The sequence below is a fragment of the Rhipicephalus microplus genome, chromosome 5 (assembly GCF_043290135.1).
Source record: "Rhipicephalus microplus isolate Deutch F79 chromosome 5, USDA_Rmic, whole genome shotgun sequence".
Taxonomy (NCBI): Eukaryota; Metazoa; Arthropoda; class Arachnida; order Ixodida; family Ixodidae; genus Rhipicephalus; species Rhipicephalus microplus.
The window spans coordinates 29,885,333-29,912,611 of NC_134704.1; the positions used below are offsets into that span (position 1 = coordinate 29,885,333).

Genomic DNA, 27,279 nt, shown 5'->3' on the forward strand with positions numbered 1-27,279 from the left:
GACAAACTTGTCTCGCACAAGGCGGTCTTCGATCTCGGCGTTGTTGTACCCACAACGCTTGACAAGATTCCTGAGCGCGGTGAAAAATTCATCAACCGGCTCCCCAAGTTGTTGCACTCGGCGGTGAAATCGGCGGCTCTCGTAAATCTCATTGATAGGGTGGACAAAATGCGAAGTGAGCTTAGCCTTGACTTCCGCAAACGGGCGGTTTTCCGGAGCAGACAGTCCTAGCGACGACAAGACGCTACGTGCTTGGGAACCCATGCAATATAAAAGAGTTCGCACCTGCACCTCGTCGGTGGCTGTGTTGATACCGGCCGCGAAGGCGTAATCTTCGTACCTCGTTATCCATGTTGTCCATTCCCCAGGGCTGGTGAAGTTGAAAGGCGACGGAGGCTGAAGTCCCGGTGTACCGACGTGAATGAAGTTGAGAAGGATGCCGACAGCGCCATCCATTAGAGGATTAACATAGCACTCAGCGTCCACTACAGATCGCGCTAACCCACAAAGGGGGATGGGCCGAAAGCTAGGTGGCAAGATGGTTAAAGCAATTTCTTCGAAACTAAAACCAAGCTGGGAATTTAGTTTAAAAATAAAAGATCGAATATTTGAATATGCCTAATTAGCAAGCGACCAGACATTCTTCCTGACAGAAATGACGGATTTCGAACCAAAAATATGAATAAATAAATATAGACTTCAGCTGTAATATTTTTGTTGTTTTGATGCATTCGAACAGGGTAGGGCAGATATCCTGGTGGCAGAAACTGTCGCCAAGTGATAAGATTACTGGAACATTTGCTGCCAATTCTAAATTGGGGATTCTAGGAATGTGTTGCTCTGATGAGAACAGCGAATACCTAAAAAATAAATGTTCTATATTTCAATTTCATTCCAGCACATGCACATTGGGACGCGAGAAGTACAGCTTTGCTTAAGTAACAATTCAGCTGCAGAAGTCTACAGCGTAATCTGGTGTAGTAAACTTCTCACGGGCGAAATAAACACCACTGTTTATTCCAGCAATGTCTTGGAAGCACGAAATCTTTAATTTCACCCAATCCTAATTTACCTGTTTCGATTCGCAAACCAGCATCTTCAAGCTTTAATGCTGCCGCGTTAGCCACGCATCTCGCAAATCTTGGATGAGTGGTCCAATCAGGATTATAGTGCGGATACCAAGTCCGCCATTTCGTTCAGTTATGATCAGCCAGGAATCTTTAACAACTGAAGTTATCGTAAATTTTACGGAGATGACGCCACGTTTTCATCAGTGCTATAATTGTTTCTGCTGAAAGCGCAGTGCTTATCTAGAGGGAATCTGTAATTATCACTGTTGCCGATTCACTCGGGGAAAATTTGCGCAGAGCCACAGCAATAGCCAATAATTTGACAATAAAAAACAGGGGCATAATTCAAGGAGTCTTGTTTTCTCGCCCAAAATGATCTTGGCTCATATCCACAAGTGGTATCAATCACACTGTAGTCAAGTAGTCGAACCGAAAAGGGCCAGTCAAGAGACGTCATCTTCGTATTTTTCTTTTCACACTCATCATCGCGCTAGTTTGCCGCGGGAGAATGCGAGCTGTGACGTCATACGAGCGCTCGAGAGTCTCGAGCTGCTCGAGCACTACGAAGAGCGCCACAAGAAAGAGTGCGCAATTTTATCGTCAAAAAAAGAGAGATAAGGAAAGGCACACCTAAGGATCAAACGTGTTCATGGTGCAGCTGTCTAGCCACACTTTTTTGAGTAAAGTAAAGACAAATTAGAGCTTATAGACGCTGTAAATACTGAAAAATCACTTCACGTGCGCGGCGGACTGCACGCGTCTGGAACACGATTCGCCGCACTACCACAGAACACCTACACGTGGCACTACTTTTCCGGAGCCATCAGTTGACGGGCGTTCCTTGTCGACGTCCGAGCTCAGCGTTTCCCTGGGCCGTCGATTCCAGCCCCCGCCCCCTGTTCTTCCCAAGTGAGTGTTTATTCGACAATGTTCCGGGTTTAGACACGCTTATATGAGCAATGAGCGCCCTTTTCCATTCGTGCGCTCAATCCAGGGAATTTTTTTGCCCCGCCGCGGTGGTCTAGTGGCTAAGGTACTCGGCTGCTGACCCGCAGGGCGCGGGTTCGAATCCCGGCTGCGGCGGCTGCATTTCCGATGGAGGCGGAAATGTTGTAGGCCCGTGTGCTCAGATTTGGGTGCACGTTAAAGAACCCCAGGTGGTCTAAATTTCCGGAGCCCTCCACTACGGCGTCTTTCATAATCATATAGTGGTTTTGGGACGTTAAACCCCACATATCAATCAAATCAATCCAGGGAATTTCAGAGTCGCGGTAAGCTGAGTTAGCGCGGTCGCTATAGGCGCGTCCTGTGGTATAAGGCGTCGCTACCGACTACAGCGCTGTGCGGTGGCACGCGCTCGGTGGCCGCCGAGCTGGAGCCGTAGGAAGGGAATTTACGCAGCGTTGGAAATAGAAGGAATTTCTGTACCATTTTTGATCGATACAGGATCATCGGTTTCGATCCTGGCCGAAGAACTTTACCAACGCTATTTTTCTAAAGCGTATCCACTGAAGTCTACATCCGTCCAGCTTCTCGATTATTCAAAGGCAGCAATTCCTATACAAGGATGCTTCATTGCTACTGCCTCATTTCACGGCCGATGCACTTCTGTTCTACTATACGTTGTGCCTGGGGGAACGACCATTCTGGGATTAGACGGCATCGCTGCTCTGGATATGAAGATCCAAGGGTCACCGCTCAGGTGTCTTCTAATGACGCAAGAAACTCCGGTGCTACCTCCTGTTACGTCTGTACAGCCGCTTGTGACTGTAGACGATTTATTAAAGGACAGGAAACGTGAACAAGTTCAAAAGCGTAGCCCAGGCGTTGGAGTCACTCCTGGCCAGCGTTCGACGCCCGGCTCGCGCTCGTGCCACAGCGCCAGTGCCCCGCGCGCACTTCGTTAATGTCGTCTTCTAAGGCGACATGTCACTCTTCCTCCCTTAGACGAAGTCTCCATAGCGGTCTGGAGGTCGCCTAACCTCTGGTGGTCGCAGTTGCCGAGTGGCCACTGCCTGCGACGTCGACGGTTGCGAGGGAGTGTGATCTTGCATCTCGGGCGATTCAGGCGGTTGAGCAGCTGAGCTCGATGGCGTCTCTTCTGGCGTTGCGTCCAAGAGATCGTCAGCTGCGCTCCAATCTGTCCGCGATTGGGTTGTTTGTCTGGTCTGACTCGTTTTCCTCATGTGATTGAGGTGACGCCGAACCTTTCCTTGGTCGCTTTTTACAAGCCAGGATCGTGGTCCGACGCGGCGCAGTATTTCGCCTTCAATCCAATCTGGCTTTTTCAAAAACTGCCGGATAAGCACTCTATCCCCTATAGCGAAGCGGCGTGATTTTTGCAATGCCTCCTGGCTCTCAGGACTTCGCTTATCCGTCTCCCGCTTAAGAAGATCGAGAGGGCAGAGCAATTCTCGTCCGAACATCGCTCTCGCCGGTGTCATACCTGTGGTAGTGTGTATTGTCGTGTGCTGCCGATACAGAAATCTTGCAAGTCGGCACTGTATGGACTTGTCTGCATCTTTCAACAGCGCTCTTTTCAGCTCCGCCACATAGCGTTCTGCCTGGCCGTTTGTTGCCGGATGATATGCTGGTGAGGTTGCAGCCTGTATGCCGTTCGACGCATAGAACTGCTTGATCTCGTTGGAGATGAATGCTTTTCCGTTGTCGGAGATGACCTTTCGGGGAATGCCGAACGTTGCAAAGAGGCTTCGGAGCACGTCGATTACAGCCGCGGATGTTGCTTGTGTCACGTGCCGGACTTCCACCCACTTTGTGTATGCGTCCACAACAACTAAGTAGGTGCGTCCGAGTAGTGGCCCCGCGAAGTCAACGTGCACCGTGTTCCATGCTGTCTGGGGACGGTCCCACGTAGGAATAGGAGCTTTGGGTGGGCTCTTTTGCGTTGCTTGGCATTCACGGCACTGTCGCACCGTTTCCTCGATCACCTTGTCCATTCCGGGCCACCATACGTAGCTCCTTGCGCACTTCTTCATGGCTACCATGCCTCTGTGACCCGCATGCAGAAGTGCCAGAACACGGGATCGTGCTGAGCTCGGTATGATCACTCGGGATCCAAGTGTGATGCACTCGCGCTGTAGTGCTAGTGCGGTCGCTCGTCGTCGGTAAGGAGCAAACTCATCTCCAGTGAGTTTCTCCACTGTACCATCCTGCACTGCCTTGTACAACCTCTGCATGATGCTGTCTTGTTGTGTCAGGCGTGCTATCTCGGCAGCAGTCAACGGAGGTCTCGATAACGCTTCGAACAATAGTACGTCACCTGGAGGCCAGGGTTCATCGAGACGTTCTTGTAATGGCAAACGGCTCAACGCATCCGCGTTTTGATGGTTCTTGCCACGCCTGTAGATTATGCTGTAGTCATACGCCGATAACTTGATGCACCATCTGGTCATCCGTGGAGAAAGGACTTGAGCCGTTGGCTTTTGTGGACCCAGTATGCCGAGCAGTGGTTGGTGGTCAGTGACGAAAGTCACCTTTCTTCCCGCAATATACTTGTGGAACTTGTGGGCTGCAAACACCACAGCAAGGCCTTCTCTGTCCAATTGAGCATATTTGCGTTCTGCCGGCCCTAGCGTCCGAGATGCAAAAGCGATTGGCGCCTCTCTATTCTGGTCATCACGTTGAGACAGAACAGCTCCTATGCCATATGGTGAAGCATCACAAGAGACAAGAAGCTCCTTCTGTTCGTCGTAGTGTGCCAGTACGGTCTGACTGAGCAGCAATGCCTTAAGCTTGTCAAAGGCTTCTTGATGCTTTGTCTCCCATCTCCACGTGGCGTCCTTCTGAAGAAGCTGGTATAGGCAGCTGGCAACTGTTGCCCTGTTCTTCAAGAATCTGTCGTAGAAAGCCAGCATTCCGAGAAATGATTGAAGCGCTTGTTTGCAGTTTGGTGCTGGAGCGTCCGTTATGGCTCGAACTTTCTCTTCGTTTGTGTGGACGCCTGTCTCGTCGATTCGGTGTCCCAGAAAGAAGACTTGTCGCACCGCAAAGCAGCACTTGTTTTTTCCGAGGCGCAGATTGTAGTTTCGTAGCCTCTTCAGCACTTCTTCCAGTCTCTCGGCGTGTTCCGTGGCGTCTTTCCCACTGATGATCACGTCATCTAGGTATGCGCACACGCCTGTGATGCCTGACAGCATTGTCTCCATAAAACGTTGAAAAATGGCTGGGGCTGCAGAAATTCCGAAAGGCAACCTCTTGACCCTGTATAGTCCCTTCAGCGTGTTCAGGGTCAATATCTCTGCTGTCTCTGGCGTCACGTGAAGTTGCTGGTACGCTTGTGCTAAATCCAGGGTGCTGAAGACCTTGCCTCCCCTCAAGTGGCTGAGCACTTCATCAGTTGAGGGAAGTGGGTAGTCTGCCTTCTTTGATACCTGGTTCACTGTGCAACGGTAGTCGCCGCATATTCGCAACGAGCCATTCTTCTTTCGAACCAGTACGAGAGGCGTTGCCCAATCCGAATGCTGTGCTGGCTCGATTATGCCTTGACTTTGCAGTCGATCCAATTCTGCTTCTACAGCTGACCGGAGCGCGAAAGGAACCGGCCGTGCTTTTAGGAACTTTGGTTTCGCTCCTTCCACGAGGTCTAGTTGTACCGCTGGACCGATGTGTCCTGATATGTCCTCGTCGAATACAGATTGGTACTTGTCGAGAAGCTTCGAAACAAGTTCATCGCCGGATACATCATTGATGCCCGTGATCTGTATACCCAGGTGAGGAAACCAGTTTCGTCCAAGGAGGTTACAACCTGCTCCCTTGATGACAACAAGTGGTAGTGTCATGGTTTTGTTTCCGTGCGTAACAATCACCGTTGCACATCCGAGAACTCGAAGAGACTGTCCTGACCATGTGCGTAGGAGCATGTTGTCGGTCTGAAGCCGTGGTCGATCATCTGTCCACGTAGCTTTGAACGTGACCTCACTGATGAGTGTGCAGGCTGCACCCGAGTCGACTTCAAAATCCAAGAACTTGCCATGTACGCGTAGCCGAGTCATGACCTTCTGTGTGCTGAACGCGTTGGTTACGGTGTTGAGCTCGTAAAGGGCCACGTCTGATGAGTCCTGCTGAGTCGACACTGGTGCTGAGGCAGCTGTCGAAGTTCCTTGTTGGGGATATTCGATGCTGTTGCTCGTTTTTGCTTCTTTCCGCTTTTTCAGACAGGCTTTTTCAATGTGTCCGCGTTTCTTGCAGTAGTTGCAGGAGACTGTCTGGAACTTGCAAGTGTCCGGATTATGTAGCGCGTTACAACGCCAACAGCGTTGTTTCTTCTTTTGGGCAGAGGCACTAGAGTGACCTTGGTTGTCTATCTTGCATGTGCTTATGCAGGATTCGTGAAACTCTTTAAATTCGGTTTTCACGCGTTTCTGGTCTTCGATGGCGTTTTCAGCTCGCAGTCACCTGGAGGCGACATGTCACCTCCAGAATTACGTTCTGAGTTTGAGCACCTATTTGCAAAAGAGCTGGGAACTGTGAGAGGTTTCACTCACAAGGTCAGAGTTCGCGCGTCTGTACAACCGGTGGCCAGCAAACTGAGACGACTGCCACTTGTCATTCGCGAGCAAGTCTCGGCAGAAGTTCAGAAATTAGAAGCTCAGGGCATCATTGAGCGTGTCGACTCTTCTGAGTGGGTCTCCCCTATTGTCGTAGCCAGAAAAAAAGACGGCTCGATTCGCATGTGTGTTGACTTACGGGAGCCAAACAAAGCTGTGGTAGTAGACAGTTTTCCTTTGCCACAAACTGAGGAGCTCCTGAACAGCCTGGCTGGGGCACAGCGTTTCTCGAAGCTAGACTTAGCTTCTGCATATCATCAGTTACCGCTCAGTTTAGAGAGCCGTGACCTTACCACGTTCATCACTCACGATGGACTATTTCGCTTCAAGAGGGTTTGCTTCGGACTGGCGTCGGCGCCATCAGCGTTCCAGAAAATGATGCACATGATCTTGAAAGGGTGCAAATGTGTCCTATTTTACATTGATGACATCATCGTGTATGGGCGATCCCGAGAGGACCATTTGGGAAACTTGCGCGCTGTATTGCAACGTCTTTCTGATGCTGGCCTCCGGCTCAACAACAAGTGTGTCTTTGACGTGGCAGAGTTGACTTTTCTAGGTCACGTTGTGAGCGCCAAAGGATTATTTCCGTTGATGTCATCCATTGAGGCGATAACAAAGGCACCATCACCTACAAATATTAACGAACTCCGCTCGCTACTGGGGCTTGCAGGCTTCTATTCCAAGTTCATTCCTCATTTTTCGGATGTTGTCGAGCCAATGCGCGCCTTGCTACGAGGACAAGCCTCTTTCGTTTGGAGTGCGGCAGCACAGAGCAGTTTGGAGCGCCTGAAATCTCTGCTCACATCTTGCGAAGTGCTTCATCTTTTCGATCCTCACTTGCCTGTGTTCGTTACAACTGATGCTTCAGGATATGGATTAGGTGCAGTACTTCAGCAAGACAACGGGACCTCACTGCAAACTGTCGCATTCGCCTCCCGCACACTTCAACCGCATGAGCGGAAATACTCAGTCGGCGAACGTGAGGCCCTTGCCTGTGTTTGGGCTTGCGAACACTGGCACGTTTATCTATGGGGACGACCTTTCATCTTACGAACGGATCACGCAGCGCTGGTTACGCTTCTTTCGACGAAAGGCACCGGTCACCGACCATTAAGGATTGCGCGCTGGTCCTCACGGTTGCTCTGCTACAACTATACCGTCGAATACAGGAAAGGTAGCGAAAACGTCGTGGCTGACGCTCTCTCCAGGCTACCCGTCCAGAGTTTAATCCGCGATGCACCAGAAGAGGAATTTATCTGTTTGTTGTCTCCCGTAGTTACCATGCCAGAACTTCAAGAAGCAAGTGCCAATGATCAGATTATCTGTGAAGCTAAGCACTTCACGACTACTTCTTGGCCTGACAAGAAATCACTGTCAAAAGAATTGCTACCTTACTTTTACGTGAAGGCTGAACTCTCTGTTGTAAGTGATATCCTATGCCGGGGTGACAGGATTGTCGTGCCTGCAACGTTGACACGCCGCCTTATGGATCTGGCCCACGAGTCACATCCAGGCATTAGTCGTACCAAAGCTCGCCTGAGAGAGTCCTATTGGTGGCCATGCATGGATAGTCACATTGAAGAACTGGTGCGCACATGCGTGATTTGCCAGTCTTGTGACAAGTCCGCACGTACCTTTCCAGCGCCACTGCAACCTGTTCCTCTTCCTGACGCGGCGTGGGAAAAAATTGCCATCGACATTGTGGGACCTTTCACGCAAGCTTCGGCCGACTGCCGTTTTGCGATTACTGTTATTGACTATTATAGCAAGTGGCCTGAAGTGGCGTTCGTGCGAGATGCGACCACGTCTACAGTGAAGAAGTTTTTACTTGAACTTTTTGCGCGAGAAGGCTACCCACGTAGTATTGTATCCGATCATGGACCACAGTTCTCTTCAGCAAGCTTTGACGAGTTTCTCACGGAGCGTGGAATAACGCACTACAACTCTTCCGTGTATTACCCACAAGCTAACGGCTTGGTGGAGAGATTCAATAGGGTGCTGAAGTCGTACATTCAACTAGCCCTGCTTGAACGTCGTGACGTACGAACAGCCATGCTTGATTACCTGCAAGTATATCGCTGTACGCCTCACGCGACTACTGGTGCGACACCCGCTGTTCTTCTTCATCGACGCCAACCTCGCACCAGACTTGACATATTGGGATTGCCCGACAGATGCTTCAGCACGGACCCGTCAAGGGCGATTGAACAGCTACGAGAGCATGTCAAAAAGAAGCAAATGATCTCGAAGAGCTACACCGATGAAAAACGTGGAGCCAAGGAACCCAGTTTCGTCGTTGGTGATTACGTGCGCGTTAAGACAACTGCAGCTCACGGTAAGCTGTCTTCACAATTTTCCGCGCCCAAGAAGATCATTGGAAAACGGGGACCGGCCTCGTACCTTTTGGACGATGGGCGTGTGTGGAACGCATCTAAGTTAATCGCAGTTCACTCCGGAGCGGTCAACAAAATGAAATCGGGCACCCCTGCTGTTATGAACTGGACACCTGCATTTAATCGGTCTTCTCATGCATTACAGCCTGAAACCGCTGCCCTTATGAACTGGTCCCCTGCATCTGATCGGTCATCTAGTGCGCCCCAATGGGACACATCAAGAGCGGATGGTCATGAAAGGGCAGACCCCGTATCATCTCCACCAGACGGCACGCAAGCTTTGACCAGTCCAGGATTTAATGCGCCTGCAAGGAAAAGCAAGCGTAAAAAGAAGACCCCAAAGAAATTGAAGGACTTCGTTAGGAAGTAGACAAAAACAGTTTTGTGTGTTTCTACCATTTATTTTTATTTTATTTTATTTTTTTTTTTTTTGCAAGAGGGGATATGTGGTATAAGGCGTCGCTACCGACTACAGCGCTGTGCGGTGGCACGCGCTCGGTGGCCGCCACGGGGGAAGAAGGAAGAAGATGAAATAAACAAGATGTCTCCGTTTATGCTGTGCTATTCCTTATGCACGATGTAACACGTCCGCCGCCCGATACACTAGTGCCGGCTTGGTCGTGAACCGCGTGAATATTCATAGTAATCGTAGCTCATTGCTTGCGAATCTACCCTGAGAATTCAAGCGGCGCGCTACGGAGCGAGGATGTGTTCTGCTCCTGTCGAAACCGGCGTCTCTTCGTAGGCCTAATCTTGTCGGCGCGAGTGGTTGCCTAAAGACCAACGACAAATTCCCGCCCAAGCTCTCCGTACAGATAGATGGCCAACCAGCGAAGCTGAAACTTGCGGTCACAGGCCATTGCAGACATCTTGGCAGAAGCCGCTTTAGAAACCACCGCCGAAAGCGGGCGTAGGTCATGGCCAACGCGTTTCCGCCATTGTGTCCTTGATGGTGTTCTGCCTACATGGTCCTTCCTCGGCTCGCCGTTGTCGCTCGCATTCGACTCGGAAAATTGCCGGATTCCCGATGCGCATTGGCTGCTTGCGCTTCGCCACCCAGGCCTGGTCGTGTGTCTCGAGTGCTGCATCGGCCACGCGAACATAAAACTCTCGCGCATCAGCTGTGTCCACTGTCCTTGGAAAGTTCTCTTTTTCGGGCGTTCGTACAATCCATGCCCTCCCCATGCGATAGCTGTAAGTTCCTGCAACACCGAGCTTTTCACGCACCAGTGAGCCCCGTCATCTCGTGATGTTTGTTCACATCCTTCTTTTGCCTATCCGCCTCCGTGAAGGCGACACGCGCTTGAGACGACGAGGCGGGGCCTCATTCCTCCTTTCCTTTCACTTACATTTCTTTCTCTCCTACTCCTCATTCTTGTGTATCATGTTGAGGTCACCTGAACTGAGACCAAAATGCAGTTTTAAATGGGAAGTGGTTTATGCCGCAAGTGGTGTTCCTCGCTCTCTTGCGGCGTCAACACCCCACTGCGAATGCGCGTCTTCTGCCCCTGTTTCTCCTCCCTCACGCTCCCCCTTCTCTCGTCTCTAATGGCGACTACACCATGACAGCTAAATTTTAGCAGCAAAGTGGCAAGTTGGGCTAGTTGGATTACGATCATAAGTGAAATTTTTGTTGAAGCGCACTAAAGACGGACGCAAGACGTCCGTCCGTCTTTAGTGCGCTTCAACAAAATTTTCAATTATGAGCTAAATTTTAGGGGCTTTACCTGCAGCGCATACACGTTCCCTCCTCTCTCTCTTCCTGCGCGCGCGCTCTCTCACGAGTCGGCCGTAGTCGGCGGTGATGGCAGCTAGATGCTTCCTCGGAACCACAATGCTCAGAACACACGATCGATTCGTAGCCGTTGATCGTCGGTCTTATGGCGTTCCACGTTTTCGTGTGATGGAACGCGTCTGCTTTGGTTAGCAGGGGATCACGTTCAACGTCTCTGGCGTGTGCTTTGCGGGAGTGGCTGTTTAGCATGCTATAGTCATGCATGGTCATCGGCAGCGGTCACCAGCAGTGGTAGTCAAGTAGAGGTTCTGAATGTTGGTGCACCTGCTTAAGAAGACGTATACGAGCTTCTGTAGGGTTTGTTCACCATCTCCCTGCTGCTTCGCATCCACACTCCCATTGTCAGGAGATGGCGTAATATTTAAATTCGAAGCATTTCTTTGCGTATTGCAAGAAAATTTAGGATCTCTGTCTGTCTGTCTGTCTGTCTGTCTGTCTGTCTGTCTGTCTGTCTGTCTGTCTGCCTGTCTGTCTGTCTGTCTGTGCTTCGTATAACGAACTTAGGTTCTGCCGAATTTTTCTTTTTTCTCTCTTTCAATGTCACTTCATGGATACTGCGGCACGCGGGATTAGCGGACGACGTCGCTGACGGCGCTCCCAGTGGTACGCACGCGCTTGGGTGTGACGTGCAGAATGACGTATACTGACGAAGCACCCAATGAATGGAGATGATTAGTGTTTCTAGTGGCGAACCATTTTTGTTTCGCCCAATCGTATACAGCTAACGCTGTAAAATTAATCGTGCTTGGAAATTACCCGATAGTGAGGATATTTGCTTCCCTGATAGAGCTACACGAGGCGTACGGTTGAGCTGTACTCGGGCCCCCAATCATCCCTGCCCGGATAGTTTTAATTTTCAAAATTCACGATAGTGTCGTTTCGCCGTTATCAGCCGGCGTGCTTGATTATTTGTTTCAGCTCTGTGCACTGGTTTCTTGTGAGGGGGGGCGTCTACCATCGTGGCCGAACCGGCCTTGAGGGGGAGGATGCCTGCTGCTGTGTGCGTTGAACCGTTTTTGAAGTGAAAACTAGCCTGCCTGTACAAGACTGGACACGTGGTGGTAGTGGTGGTGGTAAAAAACATTTATTTCAGAAAAAGTTTACTAGAGAGTGCCGACGTGGCCCATCGGCGTGCTAGAGTGGCAAGACCCTATTCCGGGACGCCAGTGGAGCTGGAAGCTGCCCTTGCGCGCTCCACCAAGGAGCGTTGTGCAGCCAAGGTAGAGCAGCCGAGCAGGTGCTCCTCCCAAGCCTCTCTAGTTGGGATAGGAAAAGGGGATGAGAAAGGGACGGGATTAACTGGGCACGATGCTACGACGTGATATGTGTCGGCGAGCACATGACAGGTCGAGCAGGTGCCATTGATTTCCGGCAAAAAGTGCCTGGCGACCGCCGGACTGATAAAGGTGTTCGTCTGCAGGCGGCGTAGCAGTCGTTCGTCCGCTTTCTCCAAACCGCGTGCGGGGTCCGGGTAGAGGCGGCGCGAAGCCCGGTAATAAGCCAAAATTTCGCGAAAGCGCGTCAGGTTGGTATTGCCAGATTCCGTCTCGGGACATGGAGGGGCAACGGCCCGGACAGGAGAAGCGCGGGCAGCGGCATTTGCCGCCTCGTTGCCGGGCAGGCCCGAGTGGCCTGGGGTCCACACTATACGAATGGGATGAGGGTTAAAGCGCCAAGAGGCTGCCTGTAGTAGGCTAGCCGCCAGCGGAGCAATGGAACCCTGAAGGTACTGAGAACAGGCCGAGCGCGAGTCCGTCAGGATGGTGCGTGAGGCAGGGTGAGAGGCGGCCAAAGCTATGGCAACCTCTTCAGCGTGCGTTACTGTGTCTGCTCGAAAGGAGAGGCCATCTACGTGTTTGCCCTCTGTAATCACGGCAGCCGTGAAGTGACCCGAGGGGGAGGGACCCGAGACGTCCACGTAGAAAACACCAGGACGATCGGAGTGTCGCGTATGAAGGGCCGCGGCGCGTGCTAGTCTACGGCCAGGATGGAGGTCGGGGTTCATATTACGGGGTAGAGGTTCCACCCATAGCTTTTGACGCCAGAGCTCTGGTACCGGCTCCAGAGGGTCTTGGTCAGATATCGGGTTAAGGCCAAGTCTGTGTAGAAGACGGCGCCCTGAAGGCGTCTGCGACAGTCGATTGATTTGGTTAACGCGATGAGCTTCGCGCATCTCTGCAAAGGTGTTGTGTACCCCCAGAGCCGTGAATCGGCTGTTGGAAGTTGCAATAGGTAGGTCCAGAGCGCGTTTGTATACTGAACGAAGAAGGACGTCCAGCTGGTGCTCGTGTCTACGACGCAGGCGAAGGTAAGGCAAGGCGTAGAGGACGCGACTGGTCACAAACGCGTGGGCCAATCGGAGGGACTGAGACCCGCGGAGGCCGCCGCGCTTGGTAGACACTCGCCGTATCATGCGGCTCACCTGTTCGCTGGTGCGTCTGAGGCCTGCTATTGTGCCCTTTGGATCCAAGGACGATGTGAGGTGAAGGCCAAGAACCCGAATATTTTGCACTGACGGGACGGGCCCGGACGGAAGAAAAATTTGAGGCGGCGGTAGCGGAGAGACTGAAAGAAGAGCCGATTTAGCTGGAGAGCACTCCAGGCCGCATGAACCTGCGTAGGTGTCCACCAGAAGGGCAGCCTTTTGCAGGCGTTCTTCGATTTGCGCTAAGGAGCCGGTGTTGGTCCAGATTGTGATATCGTCCGCATATAGTGCGTGTTGTATTCCCTCGACCTCGCTTAGAAGAGAGGGAAGGTTCATCATCGCCAGGTTAAAAAGCAGAGGAGACAGGACTGCCCCTTGAGGTGTACCCCGCGTGCCTAATAAGTAAGGGCCGTGTTCGGTAGAATTAAGGCGAATGAAGGCGGTGCGATGTGATAGAAACGCGCGAATGTAGTTGAAAGTCTTCTGCCCGCAGTTTGTGGTAGACAGGTTAGTGAGTATAGTGCTGTGTTTGACGTTGTCGAACGCCCCGCGGAGATCGAGAGCGAGCACGGCTTTATGGTTATGGCGCATAGTAGTCGGCTCTATGATATCGTGTTGAAGCTGGAGCAGGACGTCCTGCGCCGACAGATGTGGGCGAAAGCCAAACATCGTGTCGGCAAAGGTCCTCCTGGCCTCCAAGTAGGCGGAAAGGCGTTCGCGAACCATGGTTTCCATGAGTTTGCCTGCGCAAGACGTAAGTGAGATGGGTCTCAGTGCCTCAATACTAATGGACTTTGCCGATTTGGGAATGAATGTCACGACCGATGTGGTCCATTCCGTTGGAAGCGGAGAACCGTCCCATATCGAATTTATAAGGTGGAGTAGCGAGAGGTGTGCTTGGTCGGGAAGATTTGCCAGGAGCGATACTGTGATTCCGTCGCGTCCAGGGGCCGTGCCCCGTCGCATTTTCGTGAGTGCAAATCGTAAATCAGAAAGTGTGTATGGGGCGTCGAGGTCGGTGTTCGGGGCGCCGGAATACGTATATGCTGGGCCTGCGGGATCAATTGTGCGGCAGATGTAGCGGTCACAAAGTTCTCGCGCGAGTTCATCCGTAGTGCCCTGAAAGGCATGCAGAACACGGTGGAGCTGGCGTTGCGTTTCTCCCCTGGTGGTGGAGGGATCGAGAAGGCTTCTAAAGAGTCGCCACGCACTCTTAGAGCTCATCTGCTTTGCAGCCTTCGAACAGGTGTCTGCCCAGTTAGCGTCGGAAAGTTGTGCGGAGTATGCGGCCGCCTCTGCAGTGAGCGCCTCAATGCGAGCGCGAAGTTTCCGATTAAGTTTGTTGCGTTTCCAGCGCCTTATGAGCCCGCGGCGAGCGTGCCAAAGATGTAGGAGGTGTGGATCGATTGCAGGAGTCAAATTAGAGGTTGCAAGGGTGCGAGTGTTCGCTTGTTTCATATGAAGAGCGTATGATGCCCACGCTGCATATTCGGTCGAGGAGAGGCCGGCGGGGAATGGTTGCATTCTGAACCGAGTCCAATCGGTGAGACGGGCTTGGCCCCAGTGTTGGCGCATTTTATGCCGCGGTGTGAACGAAATGCGGAGTAAAAAGTGATCGCTGCCTAGGGTTTCGCCTAAATTCTCCCATGTAGCATCGCGGATGTGACGGGTGAGGGAGAGGTCGGGGCATGTGTCTCGCGTGACCGAGTTGCCGGAACGTGTGGGTTGTGCCGGATCGGTAAGAAGCGTCAGGCTCAGCGAGGAAATGAGCTCCTTGAGCTCTCTGCCCCGGGCCTTCTCGTAGTGGTAACCCCAGTGAGGGCTGGGGGCATTAAAGTCCCCGACAATCACCAGTGGTTGTCGGGCCGCTATACGCAGCGCCCGGTGGAAGAGATGCGCAAACGAAGCCCTTGCAAGGCGAGGGGGACAGTACACGTTTAATATATGTATTGATGGTTGGCCCCTCCGCTGAGACAGCACTGATATCATGCAGTAGTCGTAAGGAAGATCCAGATCGAGGTCAATCTGTACCGCCGTGTAAGCTTTATGCACGAGGAGGCATGTGGTGGTGCCGCCTACATAGGAGCAGTATCCAGAAAGGGATGGAGCAGGGCCAGATTCTTGGAGCGCCAAGACGGCCGGCTGAGAGCCAAGTGAGCTGAGGAAAAGGGAAAGATGTGAACGCTTTCGCCTGTTCCCGAAGCCTCCAGGGTTCCACTGTATGATCTCGAATTTAGACGCAATGTTTGAACGGGACGTACGATTGGTAGCCATCGTGACTGTCCTAGGTTTTATATTTGGTCCTCCATGTCCCGCTCGGATTCCTCAGAGGCAGGGAGGGGCACGGAGGCCGGATTGTCCGACGGCGGGGTGGTGGTAGCCACCTTACGACGACGCCGTGGAGCTGTACCCTCACTGCTCACCGAGCAGGAGCGGGAACGCGATGCCTTGGGTTGAAACTGGGTGATTGCCCAGGCTTGAATAGCCTGGGTAACCTCTACTACTATGCGTTGGACCGAGAAGCTGGTGAGGAGGTGATTAATCGAAGCTTCGACGCGCGTGAGGCGTTCCTCTACGCGCGTGGTGCGCTCTTCGCTAGGGAGAGTTTGGTTAGCGGGCAAGATAACCTGAGGTGCCCCAGGAGCCTCAAGAGCTTCTGGAGTAGATGTGGCACCGGTTCCGAGTGCTGGAGTACAAATGGTTGCTTGAACCGGCGGTTTAATGGGAGTGGGCTTAGCGCTAGGACTAAGCTTGGACGTAGCTGGCGTAGCCGCCTGGACAGAGGAGGCAATACCGGATGGCCTTGCAGTGCACTGTTGTTGGGGTTGAAGTCGCTTATTTAAGAGTTCGAGTTGTTTAGTTAAAAGAGAATTTTGCTTTTGAAGTGCCGCAACTTGCTGGCGAAGGGCCGCAAGTTCGGGAGAAGGAGGATCGACAGAAGGGGGTGAGAGAGGCTTAGAAGCAGCTTTCCCTGCCCAACTGCTCACCTGAGGTACCACCGCTGGTGCTTCGAGCGGTGGGAATGCCTGAGTGTTGGCGTGGAGTGGTGGAGCCGACTGATGCAGGTTGGTGCCGCTGTCTGGCTGTGACGAACATGAGGTGGTCCCTCGAGCAGATGTTGAGGGCTGCTTGCGTTTCTGATATTTTCGATATTTTGCCGTGCAGCCACTGGTCCCAGTCTCATGAGCGCCGTGGCAGAGGAGGCACTTGGGGTGGCAGTCGTGGGCATTGAGACCTGCAGGTGCGGGGGTTCCACATTTGGCACACTGCGTTGGAGCGGGGTGAGGACACTGAGGTGGTCGATGGCCGATGGTACCGCACTTGGTGCAAACCGGGACCGTTTTCTTGTAGGCGCGGATGTACGTCGCCACGCAGTGGTAGAAGAGGAAGCGGGGTAACTTCGTGCCCTCGAAAGTCACCACCGCCGCCGCGGAATCTCCGAGTTTGCGGACCGCAAGGATAGTACCTCGAGGCCAATACAGTTCAGACTTTATCTTTTCCGGGCTTTCAGCAGGGTTTACGTTGATGACGCCCCTGCATGTATCCCCTGGTGCCTTGGCGTGTCCTCGAACGGGCAGCTGCTGATCCCCCACTTGCAGCTGGAAGTCCCCGAGGAGTCGCTGTGCCATAGGCAAAATGGTGGTGCTACAGACCAAGATGTTCTGTTCCCAGATTGGCCACACTTGAATTTGCGTGGTAGTCCGGTCGCCGAGGTAGCTGCGGATGGCGTCGCCCGCGCGATCGGCCGGGACAAATGTGCGTAGCTCGCATGGAACGCGAGGTTTAACTACTACGATGTAGTCGTCGCGAGAGAGGCGAGGAGTCTGACGCGGACGCCACTTGCGTTGCTTCACTGGCTGCGAGGACGGAGCAGAGGTAGGCACACCACCGGAGGGATGGAGCGCCGGCGTTCCTTGCAAGGCTGGGGAATGGCGGCCAGCTGTGGCGTCTCGTTGTTGTTGAGACGCAGGCTTCGATTTCGCTTGCTTGCGTTGCCACAGTCTCACCATGTCGTCGAGGTATTCATCTTCTGATGGCATGGTGTTTTCGGAGGATGAAATCTCCATAGACAGCATTTGGCTTGAGGTAGGATCATAGCCCGTAACCACGTTAGCGGCCGCCATCGCCGGGCTGAGAGCCCTTAGCGAGGCGGCGTTGTAGCCGGGAGTGAAGGACGTCCCTCAAGTTGTCAAAACTGGACCCACCTGGACGAAGGTGTTGTCTAGGCGAAGCGGAGAACTTGGCGGTGACGATAAATCCAAGTTTCAGGGGTACCAAGGTGGATGTCCGCAGAAATAGCATAAAATCTACGGAGGCGATGTGGAGTGCGTCCGTCACCATCGAGCGCTCGCAGCGCCCCCCCACTGGACACGTAAGGCGTGCACGTAAACGGTAGCCGTGAGCAAGATCACGGCCGTTCGCATGTATTCGCTCCTTGAACGCGTCTCGTTTTTAGGAGCAAAGCGTTTTTAGGAGCCTGCACTCCGTCGTCGAAGCTACCTGATCAATCACCGCTCCCTATCCCAGCGTTTATAGAGCCAGGTCAGTTTCGCAGCTCCCAACGGACGCTTGTTCTCCGATGTAGACGCGACGGCCGACACGTAAACTATCGACGCCGCCGTTCTATATAATGCATTATGCCTCACGCGTTCACAAATCACTCTCGACTATAGTTCACTATACGCACGGCGTACAGAGAAAGAGAGCGTCTCGCTCGCTGGATTCCGTGCCGACCGGTTGTGCCCTCGCGATCTCCGACGTCAGCGTAGCTCTGGCCGACTGGGCTGGCCCTGCGTCATCTCCTGACGCCGACAAGAGCTCTCGCAAGTGGTGCCCCGTCCTCGGACTCCTGTGAACGTGTTTCTATCTTTCCTATTTTTCCTATCCCTCAATATGTCCTCGCTCGCTGTCCCAGCGCATCTTTCTCTCTCTCTATACCTTTAGTCCTATTCTTTTAATCCCTTCTAACCCCCATCCCTTGCGAGCTACGGTTGAGGTGTCGCACCCTGATGCAGGCAGTTACGGGGCTCACTTTTCTCTTCTTTTCCCTCTTATAGAACCACTTCAGAAAGAGAGCACGGAGGAACGCCTAACGCGTGCCAGCGGTTACTCCTTGCGCGTCTCGGCTCGCTGCAGCATGTGCGTTGCCTCCGCGATTAGCTTCGGCCATCCATGGCTCCGACGACGCGCAATTGAAAGCAACGGTGCGCTGTTGTATCCCATCCCGCGGGACACGGCAAGCGACGCAAAATTAAGGTCCCTAGATGAAACAAGTTTTTCATCTAGGGACCTTACGCAAAATGGACCAGCAGCGCGGTAAGTTCACGCGAGCGGAGCTGCGAAACTGTACTGGTTATTATAAAAAATGGTGTCCCTCTCTACCGCCTTCATGAAATCCAGCAGCAAGAGCAGGCACATTGTCACTTGCGTCCACTTTCTAAGGGCCTTCGCTCATCGGTTGCATTCGTACACGGAGCTGCTTTAGTTTTTGTAGTCCGAGGCCATGGCCGTTTGAAAACCGCAGTTAACTATACTGAGATATTTTTGATAATTGACATATAAACATACAGGAAAATATATTTCCCTTTCTCCATGGCAATGCCACAATCCTTCCTCGAGTTTTGTTATCGCCTCGTCAAGGCTGTAAGTTCTGCCTTAAGGCCGCGTTCACACTGAGCATTCCGGCCGCCGAAAGTGCTCCGAATCCGGTTCGGCGGCGGCGGGATCCGCCGAAAGGGCCCTCTCCGCGCCGATCGCTCTCGGACAGATTTTTGCGGCGTCTGCCGCCGAATCGGTCACCGCGGACCAATAGGAGCGCTAGTCAGGGAATTTCGAAAAATGGCGGCCAAGCCCTACTCACTTGTTATGGCGCAGTGCACGTAACTGAATGTTGAAACCAACGGGAGTTTAACCTACTTTGTGCCTACTTCGCCTCCGCATTTCGTGAAAGAGGTGACCGAACTTGCTGTTGGCGTGACCGAGCTTGTTGCGGTCTTGCAGAGCAAAACGAACCCACCAACGCCGCTGGCGTCGGTGGTTTTTCTGCTCTTCGTGCATTACAAGACAGCCACTTGCCAGCAAAGTAAGCAGTACTGTCTTTTCTTGCTTCTTGCGTATACGAGAATCGTCGAAGTATACACCACCGGATAGCGTAGTAGCGTTTGCGAGCCACGACAACAACCGGGTGACAGCGCATCCATCCCGCGTTCGCCCCGTAGTAGATGGAATATTCGGCGGCGCGGGGCGCGTCCAGTGCGAACGACGCTGCGTTTCGGCGGCAGGGGAATTTCGGTCGCTGTAGAAAGCGGATGTTTCAGTGTGAACTAGGCATAACGCGAACCACGCCCAGTGACCAGAACCATTGAAGTATTCGTGGGACCTTCCGATGCGATTACGCGCTCAACGCGAACATTACGGCTCCTTCTCGAACTTACGCGTGCGACAGCGATAACGCCGCAATACTCGACGGTAAATGTGGAAATGCCGACGAGCTTCACCTGTTGTCGGTTGATCGACGGCCGACGCTAAGTTCACCGCTATCACTGCCAGTGTATATTGCTGTAATATCATTTTACGTTGACCGGCCACAAGTCCGGCTAAACAGTTTCATCATCTCGGACAATGACCACTGTCTTTGTCAACGTCACGATACGTGACATCCGGTGGATGTGCGTCCTTTACTTTGAAGGAGCAGCACCTCAACCAGATGTCACAGTGGGGTACCAACTCCAACTCTTTCGCGAGTGTGTGTGTGGGGGGAGAACTTGGCTCACTCATCAGCCGGGATATATATATATATATATATATGTGTGTGTGTGTGTGTGTGTGTGTGTGTGCGTGTGCGTGTGCGTGTGCGTGTGTGTGTGTGTGTGTGTAAGAGCCTTCACTACAAAAACGATTATCACAGCGGTAATGTTGGCGAATTTGGGTTTCCCAACGTGCAGCCATGAGTGACCACTGTTAAAAAGAGGGGGAAAGGGTCTCAGCCCTCCCCAAATTTTTCAGTGGGAAAAGCTCGCGTCCCCCTTGCCCCCCCCCCCCCCCCCCCCGCCGGCTGATACGTCTATGCGTAGTTGCGACGTGGGCGAAGGCAGTGGTCAGTGTGTCCGAGAAGCGTCGACACGGCGGAGTAGTGTCTGCGCATCCTTTGGACCCATTTATATTCACTGAACCTACTTGCTGTCCGATTCATTAGTATGAGTGTGTTCGCACATACCTATTCAGAGAATGTTAGTGTTAATCGCATGGTCTACTAATTAGCGATGTTGTGTAAATGTAATGTCACTGGCAGCGCCGGCCACTCTTGTGTTATAGCCTTCTATTGCTCTTTTGACGAGACCCCTTTCGTGGTTGTGCGATGCATGAAGTGCGGTGCACGAAGTGCACCGCACATTCGACTAATGCCAGAACCTGTCTGAATTCAATGTCAGAGGAGACCCTTCGCGTCACAGTTGCGGACACAGTGCGGTTAAACGCGTTGTTCATAGACGTGGTTAGCCGCTATTATTGTTGGGCAGCGAATCCCTTAACCATTATGACGAAGATCTAGGTCTGCGCTACGCTGCTTCGCGCTTCGACATACCACCTCTGATATTTTGAACATCGCGTCTCGAATATTGTCGCCAAGCTCACTAACATGCCCGCTTCCTTATTGACTCTCAGCTTGCAGGTCAAAATGCGTGAATGCATCTCTGTTCACATCGGACAAGCGGGCGTCCAAATCGGCAATGCCTGCTGGGAACTGTACTGCCTTGAGCACGGCATTCAGCCAGACGGCCAGATTTCCAGTGACAAGTCGATCGGTGGAGGCGATGACTCCTTCACCACGTTCTTCAACGAGACCGGAGCCGGCAAGCACGTTCCGCGCGCCATCTACGTCGACCTTGAGCCCACGGTCGTGGACGAAGTCCGTACTGGCATGTACAGGTGTGCAGCAGTTTCTTTCAGTCGTGCGGTTTTTGTGTGTGAGCTAACCTACCTTAACTCTGTTTTGTGCGCTGTCGGAATATCTGTTGTCTTCAGTGGTAAATCACGTGGATGTAGACGCTGGCTCAGTCCATAGTTTGTATCTGGTGGTAGTTTTGTTTACGCGCTTGAATAATGCAGAAGGATCTCACATGCAGGGGTGCAACAGCCGAAGTACAATTTGGAGCAATTTCGGAGCAGGAAAAACATGCATTTTTTTATCACGAGATACCAAATTTGGAGCAGTATAAAAAAAATAACTGACCTAGAAAATGTATGTATAGACCCTCTGGCATCACCTAAATCGTGCAGTGTGATATTTCAATGAAAGTAAATAGTATGATAAAGTCTAGATTAGCGTTTTCTTTAGTGTTCCCCTTGCCACCCCCTCTCCGACGCATTGCGTCTTTTCTTTCGCTTGCGACAGTGGCGCCCCCCGCAACGCGCCACGAGCTTGCAGTTTGCTTTCGAGCCAGTGAGAGGAGGAAGCGGCGCAGTTCAAAAGAAGGCTGTACTTTTCCTAAGGTATAGGGGCTTCTTTATCCGGCCGTGCGCTGCTCAACCTGGCAGGTTATCGTGCTCGTTATCGAACTTGCCACAGAGATCGCATTTGCTACCTCGTCCGCAAGTTTAAAACCTTTTACGGCTTTACCACGCGTGCTTTCACATTTGCTGCCAGTGTGCCACCTACGTTGTTAGCAATACTTTTTTGCAGACTAGTCGGTTCATACTTAAATTGATTTGCTGCACAAACTTGAAGGAAAACAATGGAGACAGGAAAGAGCGCAGACTACCAACTGTTTATTGTCGACAATAAACAGTTGGTAGTCTGCGCTCTTTCTTGTCTCCCTTGTTTTCCTTGAAGTTTGTGCAGCAAATCAATTTTTCAATTACGTTGTTAGCTTTGCGGGTTTTCGTCCTTCATCTCCCGGCCGCGAACGCGAACTTCGTATCAAGCACCTAGCTTGTTCTTGGTTCAGTGCTTGAGTGCGGTCTTTTCAACGCAGGACCTTCATGTCATAAGCTTCCCGCGACAACATTCCAAACGGCATGCTAGGCCTAATGGGCATTCTCGCGTTTCGGCAGCGGTCGCGTGCTAAGTTGCGGTTTCGTACGGAATCAACGAAACTCTTTGCGGTGGCTTCACTTGCGGTGGCTTCACAAAACGGTAACGGAGACAAAAGTGGCACGTGTAGAGATCGAATGGTGGCTCGCGATTCGATTGCAGTGCATCGCAAAATTGTGTGTGCGCCCGTGAAATCGAATGATTGGGGTCTTTCAGCGCGTGAAGTTTCGGACGTGACTCGACAGTTTCTGTGTAATGCGCATAATCGAGGTGGTCTTAGAAGTGGGTGACGAATTTTCGCAAAGGTGCTTTCTTTCGTTCGACACCCCCCCTCACACACACACACAGCCTTTTCGCGCCAATTGGTTCCTGAAGCTGTTTTTTTTTCGCATTCCGTTTTTCATTAGGCCACTACTGGAGCGAATCATTGGCACCAGAGTTCAATCGAAGCGCCCATTATTAACGGATCTACGAGTACTGAAAAAGTACCCTCCTCCTCCACTCCGCCTTTCACTCTCAACTGTCCTGAACTCTTCCTTCGAGCGCCGGGGGCTAAGCTCCGCCTTCACGGCGCCTGAGTCACGTTGTGGCGCGAGACAGCACACGCGTAAATCCCGCCGCCGATTCCGGCACCGGCTGTCTGTGACAGCCGGTGCCGGAAGCACGTTCCACAGCCAATCGGATCAGCGGGAAACGATGACGTCAGTGTGGCAGAGCGTGTCGCTTGGTGTATTATGGGCGGTTGAAAACGCGTTTGGCCGAGTCGCAGCGATCTGGAGTGATACGCAGCTTTAAAGCGCAATAAATTGCGCAGTTTACGCAGAGGGCTCAAATCGGTCTCTAAATAACCCTTGGGACTTGGTCTACCGGTCCAATGTGTTTGTAAAAAAAATGTCCAACCCGTTTTAGCGTCCTTTTAATTTCATTGGCAACGCGTATCTTAGGATGTTATTTTTTTCAACCTTCGGAAATTTAAACGTTTTTTTTTTAACATTCGGAAATATAAACGCATCGCATGCTTCGCTGCATGCTCAACACGTTTCGCGCAAGTGCGACCCTTAAACAAGGCTGTTTTGGTACGGTACCACTCATAGAGCGGATATTCGCTATACTCCCGTGACTTACGTTATAAGCGGTCTATATTGTATTTGCAGGCTGGCATTTCATAGTTGTCTTAATAAAAGTGTGCTCTCTTCGTGTCTAGAGTAAAAAATTCTGTCTCCAGACGTCAATTTCGGATGCTGAAAATCGTCGGTGTTTGAGTTTCTAGACTCCTTCGCCATTCGAGATGGGATGCGGACTTGTATATAGTTAGCTCATATTCAGTACGCTTTCTTGTAGCGCACTATCTGTCTATATGTGCCTTCATTTCTTCCTGTCTTTTACGCGCACTACAATAAAACGTTCCTTCCCATATTTTAGGTCCTAAACAGCATTATTTGATGTCCCACCTCCTCCACATCTACCTTCTCTATGTTGAAACCAGCGATTTTGGGAAGACGGATTTTAGTATATACTTAATTAAAATGGTCACAAAAATTATTGTTGGCAGTGAAGCAGTCGCAACTATTAAATTTACATGGTAAGATAAAATTTTTTAGGCTATGTTTTTGGGGTACCAATTTTTAAAATTGCATTGTGGCTTGAGATGCGAAGTCTAATAGTCCATTGGGCAATAACGCATGCATCGGATGCTATATATAACCAAAATGCCAGCTCAGGCTTGTAGAAATATCTAAAAGTGGCTTTCAGCATGACACATGCGAGTTTCCTTATCATCTTTGTCATTCACTGCAGGCATCTGTTCCACCCCGAGCAGCTCATCTCGGGCAAGGAGGACGCGGCGAACAACTATGCTCGCGGCCACTACACCATCGGCAAGGAGATCGTGGATCCGGTGCTGGACCGAATCAGGAAGCTAGCCGAACAGTGCACTGGCCTGCAGGGTTTCCTCATCTTCCACAGCTTCGGAGGTGGCACCGGCTCGGGCTTCACCTCTCTTCTCATGGAGCGCCTGTCGGTGGACTACGGAAAGAAGTCCAAGCTTGAGTTTGCCATCTACCCAGCCCCGCAGGTACCTTCTTTGTGTGACCTCCTATTCTGTACGGGGGAAGTGTTTTTTAAAAGAAAAAGAAAAGTGAGCCCCGTAACTGTCTTTCAGTGGGAGGACACCTCAACAGTAGCTCACGAGGGAAGGGGGTAGAGAATGGAATAAAAGGGAATAAAAGCATAGGATTAAAAGGGTAGAGAGAGAGAGAGGAAGGAGAGCGAGGTGGTGGGACAGGGAGCGACGGAAGTGAGAAAACAGGAAAGAAGGACACGGTTGCAGAAGTCTGAGGACGGGGCACCACTGGCGAGAGCTCTTGTCAGCGACAGTAGATGGCGTAGGGCTAATCCAGTCGGCCAGAGCTACGCTGTCGTCGTCGTAGGGGACCGGCGGCAGGAGGAGGCGTAGGACCAACCCAGTCGGCCAGAGCTGCGCTGTCGTCGGAGATCGCGATGGTACAACCGGTCGGCACGGAACCCAGCGAGCGAGTGTCTATTCTGTACAGTAGTTTTGCTTGAACTCGGGCTATCCAGACATTATGGAAGTGTTGGCGGCCCGGCTTCCTGGATAGGCTGCTGGCTAATCCTGTTGGCCCAGGAGCTGCCTCATGTCAGTTGTCCACGCCAGTCTGTCTAACAGTACACCTGTCTTTGGCCATGTGGCTGGTGTAGGCTTGCTCTCCTAGATATTCCTGTTCTTCGTGGAGTCCAACGGACGAGTACAATGGGTTTACACCATAGTTTTCATGCTGTGTAGATCTGCGATTCAGTACCATGCTGTTGTACCATTTTCTATATTAATTGTTTGCTTTAAGGCGAGCCACTTTTATCTTAACGTTCCCGTTGGAATAGCAATATAATGTAGCGATGTAGACCAGGAGTGTTGTTCAGTTTGGCGAGTATTGTCATCTGCTAGTTAAGCAGGTGGTTGCTTACATGCTGTCATTAAATGGCGCGACAGTAGTGTGCGCGCGCTGGTGCTCACTCTTCCGTGTTCCTGTCGCAGATATCCACAGCAGTAGTGGAACCGTACAACTCCATTCTCACCACGCACACCACCCTCGAGCATTCCGACTGCGCTTTCATGGTCGACAACGAGGCCATCTTCGACATCTGCCGCCGCAACCTCGACATCGAGAGGCCTAGCTACACGAACCTCAACAGGCTCATCGGCCAGATTGTCTCCTCAATCACTGCCTCCCTGCGGTTCGACGGCGCACTGAACGTCGACCTGACAGAGTTCCAGACAAACTTGGTGCCCTACCCTCGCATTCACTTCCCCTTGGTCACATACGCTCCGGTCATCTCTGCCGAGAAGGCTTACCACGAGCAGCTCACGGTCTCGGAGATCACGAATGCCTGCTTTGAGCCCGCCAACCAGATGGTCAAGTGTGACCCACGCCACGGAAAGTACATGGCCTGTTGTCTACTGTACAGAGGAGATGTTGTGCCAAAGGACGTCAACGCAGCCATTGCTGCCATTAAGACCAAGCGCACTATCCAGTTCGTGGACTGGTGCCCCACTGGATTCAAGGTATATTTGCTGCTGATACTGTACACACAGTAGTAGTGTGTGATTGGGAAGACTGGGAGATCCTAAATAGACAAAATGTTGAGAACTAGTGAAGAATGCCGAGAAAAGTAGCGGGTGTTGTTTGTGCGTGATCGAATTTATTTCAAATTTTGGGAGCGGTGGCGGATATAGTAAGAAATGAATTGGGGTGCTAACTGAAAACGAGAAGCTCTATTCTAGTTTGAATTAAAATTTTGGCTACAGCAGCCAGAGATCTAAACAGCCCTTTTCGGCATTGACTCGGTTAAACTACTTATAATTATTTTCTGAGAGAGTCTGGTAGAAAAAATTTAGCGCACCATCTTATTTTTACCATTTGCTAAAGTGCCTGCAATTGAGCAATGAGTATGAAGACTTGGGACGCAATTCCAACTGGTTTCATATCCATCCGAAGCGAGGCTGTACAGCTTGCCTTTGGTATCCTTGGAAGTGGCCTGTTGTTCTCTGGTGTCAATTCGAAAACCTGGTTTGTATTGCAGGTTGGCATCAACTACCAGCCCCCAACGGTTGTACCCGGTGGCGACCTTGCCAAAGTCCAGCGTGCCGTGTGCATGCTGTCAAATACAACTGCCATTGCGGAGGCCTGGGCCCGTCTAGACCACAAGTTTGACCTCATGTACGCAAAGCGGGCATTCGTGCACTGGTACGTTGGCGAAGGCATGGAGGAAGGCGAGTTCTCCGAGGCGAGGGAGGACTTAGCTGCGCTCGAAAAGGACTATGAGGAGGTCGGCGTCGACTCGGCGGAAGGCGCAGATGACGAGTCTGGCGTGGAGTTCTAAGTGTCAGTACCGTCCAGCTCGGGGGGCCGTGAAATAAAGCATTTTTTTTTCTTCAAACCTGTTGGTCCTCATACTGCAGCGCTTGGTCTGTGCAGATGCAGTAGTTCTTGTTTAATTAAAGTGTGACACAGATAAGCCAGAACTGATTAGCATAGTGCAGTGATGCTGTGGCCTGCATGTAGGGGATCGGGTCCGTTTAGCAGCTCCCAATTGACGCTTCCTCTCCAATGTGGACGCAACAACCGACGCAAGATTGGCGATACTGCAGTTTCCATGTTGTATCACGCCTCATGCGTTCGAAAAATAAGCGCGCTGTACGAAGAAATCGAGCACCGAGAAACGCACAACGCGTGACATACGGGTACTACTCGCGCGTCTCGGCCCACTGCGCCATGTGCGTCGCTTCCGCGATTAGGCCTCGGTGACGCGCCATGAGAACAACGGTACGCTGCCGTATCCGATCCCGTGGCTCGCAGCAAGTGAAACAGAAGGCAAAAGCAGCGATGAGTGCACGCGTCCAGCGCACGTGCTGGCTCATGAGCAGAGCTGCCAAGAACGAAACTTGTAAAACAGAGTACCGCCACGTGGTCGGACCCG

At 51.9% G+C, this 27,279-nt stretch overlaps 2 protein-coding genes across 4 annotated transcripts in view; one reads left to right on the forward strand and one right to left on the reverse strand.

The window, feature by feature from the left end:
* LOC119173939 (uncharacterized) overlaps positions 1–27,279 on the reverse strand; it is a 151,299-nt gene that overhangs the window by 4,905 nt on the left and 119,115 nt on the right. The window lies entirely within an intron of this gene.
* Positions 1,714–26,731, forward strand: LOC119174790 (tubulin alpha chain). 2 transcript variants are annotated; one of them, XM_037425856.2, is made up of 5 exons: positions 1,714–1,979; positions 20,923–21,179; positions 24,082–24,358; positions 25,337–25,864; positions 26,383–26,731. In XM_037425856.2, exons 2-5 carry the CDS (start codon positions 20,929–20,931, stop codon positions 26,680–26,682), a joined length of 1,356 nt encoding a protein of 451 aa, XP_037281753.2. In that variant the 5' UTR covers positions 1,714–1,979; positions 20,923–20,928; the 3' UTR covers positions 26,683–26,731. The 2 variants fall into 2 exon arrangements, with proteins under 2 accessions (XP_037281753.2, XP_075751218.1); XM_075895103.1 differs by having other exon boundaries at positions 1,716–1,979; positions 20,916–21,179.